The sequence below is a fragment of the Teleopsis dalmanni genome, chromosome 2, assembly GCF_002237135.1.
Source record: "Teleopsis dalmanni isolate 2A chromosome 2, ASM223713v2, whole genome shotgun sequence".
NCBI classification, from domain to species: Eukaryota; Metazoa; Arthropoda; class Insecta; order Diptera; family Diopsidae; genus Teleopsis; species Teleopsis dalmanni.
In genome coordinates this window covers 242464991-242476164 of record NC_051847.1, presented here as the reverse complement: position 1 = coordinate 242476164, position 11174 = coordinate 242464991, and the positions used below count along the sequence as shown (strand labels likewise).

The following is an 11174-nucleotide window of genomic DNA, read 5'->3' as shown; positions in this document are numbered from 1 at the left end:
ATATATATATATATATATATATATATATATATATATATATAACATTTACAGAATTTCCCAGCATACATTTTATAAAACTCAAGGTTAAGTAGACAGAAAGCAGTGTGATTACTTGCTAATTTTTGTAATTTGTTTTTTATTTATTATTTAATGGTTTGTATATATACATATACATATATATGTATATATAAATATACTTCTTCTCAGTAAACGCATTCATATGGAATTCTGTACATAAAATTTAATGTACTCATCGAAAATTAAATGAAAATATATTTAAACTCGTAAAATGATAACATTGTTTGGAAAATTCTTTGTTTGTATAAATAAAAAAGATAAATAAAAAAATTTTTGTTAAGTTTAATTTACTTAAAAAATGCTTTGTTTATATTCAATAATATTATTTTATAATACATTAAATACATTTCAGCAATGTTCATTCTGTAGTTGTAGTGAGAATGAATTATTAAGGATGTTTATAAGACTGTGCTATGTACACAGTATAGGTCGACCATTAGGATAAAATTTTGCATATGTTATTTGCGAGACCAGTCATATCGAATATGTGAATAGATGAAATTGTCTGCGATAATACCCATAATTCTTCGCTTGAAACTGTTAATTTCATAACAAAAAAAAACAGTTTTTATAATTTTTCAGTTTTTGTCTGCTCTCGTAGAAAGTAATCCGAAAACTCTAAAGTGTGTCTAAAGTGTGCAGAATAGCCTGTCAATCGGAAGATTGATTGGAAATACACATCTTCAAAACTTGCAGTCAGCTGTCAAGTGCATTGCAAATATAAACAATTCAAGTAAATAATATGTGAAATACAATTATAAAGTAAAATAAAATAAGAATTTCAGCATGAACATCTTTAGTACCCTTTATTGGAAATATATTTGATTCAATACTCATATAATATACAAAATATATGAAGCTTCTCTATGCTCGTATTGACTAAGTAAATAATAATATAATAATCAAAATGAAATCAAGAAACAAATGTCAAACCAAACCTTTTTCTATATTTAGGTAGAACTGTTGTCATTAAGACAGGGTTCTTTAAACCAAAACATATTCCGAAAACAAGAATATGGTGGTGGTGCTAACCGTGACACCTAGCAAAGAACAAAATTTGAGAAACTCTGACTTAGACTAAATGATGTTCTTCAGTTCATTGCAATTCCAAATGTGAATATTTATGTGTATTTTATAGTACCTATGCAATATAATTGAAACTACCGGAAATGATAACATATTTGTCTAAAAATGTACTATAAGATTGACATTAACACTTTTTATATGATTTCTATAAATTAATAACAATGTGTCCCATAAGTAATGGTCAACATATGCACTATTTATGGTTATGGTATTAACTGTTTGTTCACAGTAACTGATGAAGCCCATATTTTTCAGTAATACCTTACTATTTTCACGATTAATGAAGTTGTAGTAGAAATTAATTTGTTTTTATAGTTATATACAAAATTACATGTTGTAAAAAGCGTTCTTTATGGTTAAGAAACCATCATTCCAGCTTAAGAGAGTTAAATCATGATATTATCTTCCACTGATTAATTCATTTGATATTGATATATATTTTGAGCATAAAATGAGTTGCCCCTTGGTTGATTGAAAACAAACATAGTAATCAATAGCATATATATTGAGAAAGTCTATTTTGATATGTGAAATCGTACTAATTCTGATCCTATAAAAATAAGAATTGGTTCGAGAACTGGAAAAAACGTAAAACCTTAATCGTCGTGGAAAAAATGCCCATATCCATTCGCGAGTCAAAACGCAATGTCTGTTCCTAACATTTTGGGAGCTAGAAAGAGCGTCTGTTCTCTAAATTGAAAGCAGCTGAGTTTAAGACGAAAAACTTTAAACCCTACAGAAGGCAATGGGAAACCACTGAAGTCCTCATCCCATGAATAATCATATGAAAAGTACAAGATATCAACGGCCTTAGTCTCCAGCAAAAAGAGGGTGCTAAAAGACCGGAGGTAAAACAAAGAAAACACTTACAAAATTGCAACATGGAATATGAGAAGCTTCTATGAAGCAGGTAAATTGGCCAACACCATCAGAAAAATGAAAAGGCTCAACATTGATATCTTAGGAGTGAGCGAAAGCTCAAGTAAATTTCAATCTGAAGACAAAATCATAAATGTCTCAGGCAACGACAGTAACAGGCATAATAAGGGAGTCGGAATTATTGTTTCAAAAAACATCGCAGAATCAGTGACGGTATTCATCCCGAATTCCGACAGAACAATGCTTTTGAAGATTGACCCAAAACCTTTTGCACTGAACATACAAGTCAACACTCCCACATCAGAATCCACGGAAGAAGAAAGCAACGAGTTCTACGCAGAAATCTCCGAACTACTGAAACATACGAAATCCCATGAGTTGAATCTCATCATTGGAGACTTTAATTCCAAAGTAGGATCAGGTGCGGTGGAGGGAATAGTTGGTGAGCATGGTCTTAGAATAAGGAACAACAGGGGTGACAAACTCATTCAATTCTGCCAACAAGAAAACTTCAAAATAACGAACACATGGTTTGGCTACATCCGAGAAGGCTCTAAACTTGGAAGTGATATCAAGATGGTAAAGGTAACATAGTACACAACCAAATCGACTTTATACAGATAAGCAAAAGATTCGCATCATCAGTCATCAGAACAAGCACCTACACAGGAGCTGACGTTTTGTCAGACCAAAACCTGTTTAAGGCAAAGATTAGAATCAAAATTACAATATCTATAAAACGGAAGGCTGCTAGAAGATTCGATTTGGAACAACTGTAAAATACTACATCCAGCCATAATATCTCTGATGAAATTAACATCAAACTTGCTAACATAGATCACCAAAACACAAACTACTTGGAGATTTGGAATCAAACTGCAGAAATCCTTGCAAATGCACCAAACAATCTGCCTACTAAAGAACATCAAGCTAAAGCAATATGGATGACTGAAGAGATTTTAGAACTAATGAATGAGACACGATCCTATAAGAACAAAAATTACAACAAATATAGAGATCTCAAAAGAACTATCAGATCTTAAATTAGTCAAGCAAAGACCAACTGGCTGGAACAAGAATGTAGCGAAATAGAAAGACTGCAAAACTTACACGATGACTTCAATTTACACAAAAAAATTAAATTAGCATCTGGGGTGTAGACGGAAAAAGAACAAAGGCTTGTTATTTGATAACAATTGCAAGCTGGTAATTGATGCCCATGAAAAGTCAAATATCTGGGAGAAATTTATCAATTAGTTATTTGAAGATAACACCAAGAGCACCACCATTAACGATCACCATCAAGAACTATGGTCAATAAACAAAGATGAGATCCAAAAAGCCATCAAATCATCTAACAACAAAAAGTAGTTGGTCCAGATGAAATACCAACAGAAATCATCAAGCTTTTGGACAACAAAAACCTAGCTGTGCTAGAATGGTATTTCAATGGTATTTACGACAGTGGTGTATATCCTCAAGATTGGCTGAAATCTACATTCATTGCAATACCTAAATCCAAAACCACTAGAAAATGCAGTGAATATAGGCTTATAAGACATATAATATAGTATAAAACATATAGCTTATAGCTTATAAAACATATAACATATAGTATAAACGATCTTCAACTTCTTTTTGAAAAAGTTAATGAGAAGAGTAGAGATTTTGGCCAATCCATGAATATTGAAAAAATCAAGTACATGATTATCAGTAAAAACGACTACCATACAACGATGCTTCCATTAAAATTGGAACTAAAGCTATTGAACGAGTAGCTTAGTTTAAATACCTTGGTTGCGGGCTAAATGAAGAGTGGACATCAGATTAAGAAATCAAACGTCAAATAGAGATGGCTAGAAACTCTGACATGCAATAGCAATGTCAGCATCAACTTACGTATTCGCTACGTTAAATGATAAGTCTGGTCCATTCTCTATATGGCTTGGAATCTTGGACTTTAAAAATTCAAACAATGAACAAAATCGAAACGTTTGAAATGTGGTGCTACAGGCGTATTCTAAAGATTTCTTGGACGGACAACGTTTCAAACGAAGAAGTTCTAACCAGATTAAAAAAAAAAAGATAGAAAACTCCTAAAAATCATCAAAATAAGAAAACCGAGTTATTTTGGTCATATCAACCGAGGTCCAAAATATGAATTGCTGCAACTAATTGTGAAAGGCAGAATCGAAGGCAAACGCGGCGTGGGAAGAAAACAAATGTCTTGGTTGAGGAACATCCGACACTGGACTGAGTTAAGAACGATTGAAGACTTGACACATACTGCTACAGACAGAGAGAACTTCAAAAACGATATTTCTAACATATTGTAATTTATATGATTGTATAACATTCAATTTTTGAATAAACAATTAAAGAAGAAGAATTATATATTGAAAACTTAAACTTAAATTTAAACCTAAACCTTTTCTCAAAAGAATACTTATCTGTGCATTCACATTCCAAGGCAGTCAAAGCAACGAATTCAATAGTGCATAATTGGAAGATTACTTCAATAATCCTGGTATAATGCTAGTAACCACAAAGGAAAAACAAAAATTTAAACTTCCAACCAGTTAGCTCGTTAGAAAATAAAATTATTATTAAAAATAATTGAATAATTGATTATTAAAACAATAAATTATTTCAAAAGATTTCAAGTGAAAACAATTTATGCTTAATTGTGTTTTCTCGATCCAGACGATTGTAAGAGAGTTTAAAAACAACATACACATATACAATCACGGTTGCCACTTGAAAATTTTTTTCTGTACCAAAATTGGTTTAAAAAGGTACCATTTCTGTAAAAAAAGGTCCAAAATTTTTTTGGACCTTTTTGTTTTCTCGTTCTGTGTTTTTCATAGTGTTATAAATGAAAAAAATATAAAATAGAGCAAAGTTGCATTTATAAAAAAAATTAATTGGAAATATCCACAATAAAGTTGGGTCGTCAGAAATGTACCATTTTTTTAAACATGAGTACCAAACGAAAAAAATAAAAAAAAAAGTACCAATTTTGGTACTAAAGTACCATAAGTGGCAACCGTGCTTTCAATTCCTAACTCTCCTCTCTTTCTTAACCTCTCTCTTTCTCGCTTCTCTTGTCGAGAAAATTCAAGTATAGTTCCCAAAAGAGCAAATTATCGCCAAATCAAATTAATTTCATTTGATTTGATGTGAGAAATTTTGAACTGAATCTAAAGTTCATGTTAGGGGCCTGTTATGTAGATATTCATATGACGAATGGTCATGGCAGTTTTACGCTGTGTTTGGGTACTCATGGAAGATATAAAAATGTCAATTTATTATTATGTTATTGTATAATAATTGTTAACAATACTTACAAAATTATGTTATATGGCTTTCTTTCAAATCCGAAAGTATGAGAATTTGATTATTAGCTGTTATAAAATAATGCCAGTGGTTCCTGGCATGTTTTCCCCAAAATGTATGACAATTGTAGTAATTTGCTCCCAAAAACAAATTGACCAATGTGATGAAGTACACAAAGCCTTATCACCATGACCAAATTTAAACTAACATTTTTTTTCTCACTCTCATAAAAACAATTTCAGTTTTGACCTGCCAATGACTTTCTGCATAACATGGCAAGTAGACCTATTGTCGATAAAGAGTTAGACAGAATTGATAAATACGGAAATTTTGTTTCCGAGTCTAGAATGTAATATTAAAACACATCATTTAATGAAAATACGAGACTGTAAAAACATTTCGAATACACAAAAAACAAAAAAACAAGTTTTGTTAAAATTCGACGATCCAAATTTTAAAGTTTTTCGAAATGAAAAAACAAGTTTGGAAAAGCTGCGTTCTCATAAATTTGATATGTACGAGTATTTCAATTTTTCGCTAAAACTCATAACCAGTATCTAAAGTATTTAATATTTTTAAAATATAGCTCAAAAATGTTAATTGACAGATGTGCTTTGTAAGAAGTGCCTTTAAGATCACAACTGGGTTGTGAGCTCAACTGGGTTGTGCGGTTTATGCTTGGAAATTTTTAATGGAAAAAGCATAAGAATGCAGTACCCGTAGTTCACACTCTTCCTTAATACTACGTGAGTTATTTGAGATGCATTTTTACATGCATCAGAAATGTAGCCGTTCAAAATTATTGCAAAAACGTGTTCCATGAGCGTTTTAATGAAACTCTAAGCAGGGAGAACATACTTGGGATGCAAAATTTGTGTTGTTGTGTTGTTGTGTTGTTCTTCTATCATTTGGAATTTAAACTCGCGTAGGAGTAAATTTAATTTCGTTTCGAAGGCACACTTCCGTCTTGAACTTATAGACCAATGTATAGACCAATGTTTATTATTTTACAATACCATATGTCTTTATATTATTATCAATATGCTGACAATGTGCAAAATAGTCTCATCATATTCTTCTACAATATTTGCTTTTCATTTTTAGGCACGTTTACACGATACTTATTTCTTCAAAGTACTATAACAATTGTTTGCTTTCAGATGGAACTTTTGCATAAGTAAAATAATTAAAACCAAAAATTAGAAATTGATCAAAATATATTAGAGACTAAGGCTCACAATGGAGAGAGTACTGTTACTTTCAGTATGTAAAAACTTACATACTCGTATCAGACTCACGATAACCCATATTTTGTAAATGAGACAACAAAATGAAATCTTAATTAATCTTAGTCAATTACTCTCTGAGATATGTGCAAAACAAAAGTCTTAAAAATTTTAAATATTTATTGGAAAAATTTATATTTAAATTTAACAGTAATTTTAAATATGAAAAGAGTTTATTGACACAAACGCAAACTGATTGACCGCAAACACAAGAACCATAATTTTATATTATTTTGGATAACTGTTTTTATTTTTGACTGACTTAAACATTTTAGAGTATATATGTATATCCTGATTAGTTCTAACTAAGAGGATTGAACTCATTACTCTTTAGTATGCGGTAATGAGTATAATTGATCGGTCGATCTAGATTATATTAAAATTGGTAGTTTAACAGTTCATACGATGATACGATAATACGATGAGTTTATCAATAAAATGATTAGTAGATAAGCTATAATATACTTTAAAAACAAATATAATCCATTAAATTATATATTTGTATATGTTTCTCTTTTTAGCTGGTGCTTAAAAAAAGGTTTGAGTGGTGGTTCTTCAAAAACAAATGCAAAGATATGTCTGAGCAAAAAAATATAAGTAGATACATAAAAGCGGCTTGCATAGTGGCACTAGTTTGTTTCCTTGTTTATGTGTTTATACTACCAGGTAGTAAAACTAAAAACGATAAGCAAATTTTGCGAAAAATACAACCCGATTACTCAGAAATCAATTACTCGGATTTCATGAATCACTCGCTAATAAGCGATGTGGATTGGACAAATGAGGGTATGCATACACTTTAACTTAATTACAATAAATCAGAAACTAATTGAAAAGATTTGTTTTAAATTTTCTGAAATTACTTATATGAAAAAATAGATATAGAAAATGATATAGATGAAATTAATAATAGCATTCCGGATAACTTTATAAGTGATTATGTGACACTAACAAAAGTAGATAATGTCGGTTTGAATGCAGATGATATGTTGTATGAATCGAAACGGAAACATAATAATAATAAAAATTTAAAAACAAAAGGTCAGCATGCAATTTGAAATTCCTTAAAAATAAATTAAATATAATTTCATTCTTAGATTACTATTCTGCATTTAGCAAAACGGGCACATTTCGAAGCAAATCTAGTCAGATTTGGGATCCACATCCCGAATATATATTTAATGCATTTGGTCGTAAATTTCACATGCTTTTACATCAGGATACCTCTTTTATTCCTCCGAAAACATTTAGAGTATGTTAATGCAATTTACATATTTTTAATGTTGAAAAAAATTTAAATGCAAGATTTTCTTGATTTTCTTGATTTTCAGGTAATACGTATTTTAAATAATAGAACTGAAGAAGAAGAAGAAGGAGAGGAGCATTATCTTGGCTGCTACTATAAAGGTGTTATACAAGATGACATCCAATCAACAGTGGCTGTTTCATTGTGCCATGGCATGGTAGGCTTCACTAATATTATTCTCTTGCCATCGCGATTCATACATATTTCACGATCTTACGGTTTAAATTGCAAGAATCGATTAAATGCATTAAAAAATAGACCGAATCTATGAATTATAATTGTAAAAAAAATCTTAATTAGATTAATTTCATTGCTAAAACTTACATACATAATATGTGTAAATTAGCAAAACAAGTCTTTAGAAGTATATGAATACTGAATACATTTAATTCTATTCACAGACTGGTTACATAAAAACAAGTTTTGGTACGTTACTGATTCAACCGGTCAACCAAACGAATGACGATTCGGCAGACATTGTACACAAAGTGTGGCGACATTCAAGTCGGAACGGTAGACATGCTGTCTCCGGTAATCTTGACATGGATTTAGGAGTGTTAGAGCAACACATTAACAAAACGCGGTTACGCAAAAAACGAAACTATGTTGATCGAAACTTATTTACAATGGAAGTATTAATTGCAGTTGATCGCTCTATGAACGAGTTCCACAAAGAAGACTTACATTCATATATTTTAACCTTAATATCAATAGTATCTAATATATTTTCGGATGCAAGTATAGGTAATTCCATTTACATATCAGTTGCCAAGATTCTGATAATACAAGATGATTTGATGAGAATGAAAAGTAAGTTGAATATTCAATATTACAATTATTACAATTATTTGTATGTATATATTATGTTATATTAAAGTTATATGTTATATTAATTCAAAACAACTAGCTTCATAGCATGTAAACAGTTTTTTATAATGTATTTTATCAAACACTTCAATATTCTACTTTTTTAAACACTTGATAAACTCAACATTATATAGAACCTATCTTATTTTATATTTTTAACAGTTTTTATATTCCTTTTTCCTATTAAATGAAAAATCAAATATTTTGACTGAAAACGGAAAAGAAAGCTTTAATCATAAATACGGGTATATGATATATGTATGTATGTCATATACACTGTTTTTCAGTGTTTTTCAGTGTATATGACTGGGTAGTACCAGTTGAATAGTTAATCCACCATTTAGAAGAAAAAAATTAAAAGAAACGCGAACATAAAATAAATCTTGTAAATGCAACATTTAGAAGTTTTCATATGATCTGTACATCTTTGAGTGCTAGATTGCATAAACAAAATGGAAAATATTTAAAAATGAAAAATAAAAAATATTTATTTATTTAAAAAATTTACTCTTATTTGGAATAGCAAGACTTCAACAAGTTACGAAATGACATTTATACAATATATGCTATCAAATAACTTCTAATTTTAAGAGTTTATTTCAAATTTTAGCTACTTCTGCTTCTGCGTTGCTAAAGAGCTTTTGTCATTTCCTTTCAAACGGCAAATATCATTACGATACAGCAATGCTAATAACCCGGTAAAGTTTTTCTTATTTAGAATTGACCCAACAGAATTTCTCACTGTTTCCTTTTTTATATTTTTTCTATTGCCAGAAATCAGATATGTCGCAATGAACGTGCAGCGATGTGTGACACCCTGGGTTTAGCTGAGTTGGGTACTGTTTGTAAGCGGCACTCCTGCTCAATTGTACAGGACAATGGATTACCAGCTGCTTTTACCATTGCACATGAACTAGGTCATATGTACGATCATATGTAACAAAATCTTAATGCATGATAACTAAAATATGTTTAATATCCATTTTACAGTTTAAATATGCCGCATGATGATGACGATCGTTGCAAAATGTTTAATAAGCTGGGAACAAAAAGAAAGCATATTATGTCAAGTGTGATGGGTAAAGATATTCACCCTTGGTCCTGGTCGGATTGTTCACGTTATTATGTATCAGAATTTCTAGAGTAAGTCTAAACTTTCTTTGTCAAATATTATACTAAACAGTTACTTAATTAAATAATTTTTATGTTCATTTTATTTGGTATTGTTATGTTATATTCTACGCTTATCACCACAACCAAAAAGAAAAGAAGATACATCATGTTTAGAGGATACACGTACCGTATCAATTAAAAATTACAACACCAAATTACCTGGTGAGATATATTCATTGGATCAGCAATGTCAGTTAATAGACGGCAGAGACTATGTATTTACAAATAGAGGAGATGAATGCAAGCAATTGTGGTGCATCTTTAAAGGGAGTTATTATTCAAGTAATTTACCATGGGCTGATGGTACTCCGTGCCGAAACAATCGTTATTGGTGCCAAAAAGGTGAATGCGTTTCTCGTGAGGGAAATACGCTACAAGTTGTTAATGGAGGATGGGGTCATTGGAGTTCATTTACACCATGTAGTTTAACATGTGGAGGGGGAGTGCAAGAATCTCAACGTGAGTGCAATAATCCACTTCCCAGAAATGGGGGGAAGTATTGCGCCGGTAGTCGTAAAAAGTACCGCTCATGTAATGCACAAAGTTGTCCTCCCGGTTCTATGGACTCACGAGAACAGCAATGTTACGATATGAATGGACGAGATTTGAGTATCAAAGGTGTTAGAACACCAGCAAAATGGATACCCAAATATGGGCGTAAGCTTATACTGAACACCTATGTTTTGTTTAATAATTTAGTGGGTTATATTTAGTTTCTTTAAAGGATAAATGCAAACTGTTTTGCCGTCTCGAAGACAATAGTGCATACTTTCAACTTTCTGATAAGGTAAAAGACGGAACAACATGTTCCTTTGACAGTTTTGATAAGTGTGTAAATGGCATTTGCCGTCCAGCAGGTTGCGACAATGAACTTAATTCGCTCGCCAAACTAGGTAAATATAATTTTGAGAAACTTATTTCTTTTTATCTATTATATCAGTGTGCTTTGTTTACTTAGTTCACTTGCGAACATATTTTGTCAAAAGTGTGGTTGCGCGTTTAAAATTAATTAAATTTTTTTACATTCGTAGATAAATGTGGCGTATGTGAAGGAAATAATGATACATGTGAGGATTATACCGGAAATTTTTATGTGTCTGATCTGCATAAACTACAACCAAAAAAAAATTCACATTTTTATTATGTCACAACAATACCAAAAG

General features: G+C 30.9%; 1 protein-coding gene across 1 annotated transcript; it reads left to right on the top strand.

Annotated features, from left to right (window-relative positions):
• Positions 1 to 2283: 2283 nt before the first annotated feature.
• On the top strand, positions 2284 to 11170 carry LOC119677179 (A disintegrin and metalloproteinase with thrombospondin motifs 9-like; the record flags this gene model as incomplete). The annotated part of the gene is made up of 12 exons (XM_038088448.1): positions 2284 to 2628; positions 7187 to 7451; positions 7545 to 7706; positions 7763 to 7917; positions 7997 to 8128; positions 8373 to 8781; positions 9449 to 9536; positions 9613 to 9762; positions 9829 to 9981; positions 10103 to 10668; positions 10725 to 10904; positions 11043 to 11170. Coding segments are annotated over exons 1-12 (2733 nt in total), but the record flags the coding sequence as incomplete, so codon positions are not given.
• Positions 11171 to 11174: the final 4 nt, after the last annotated feature.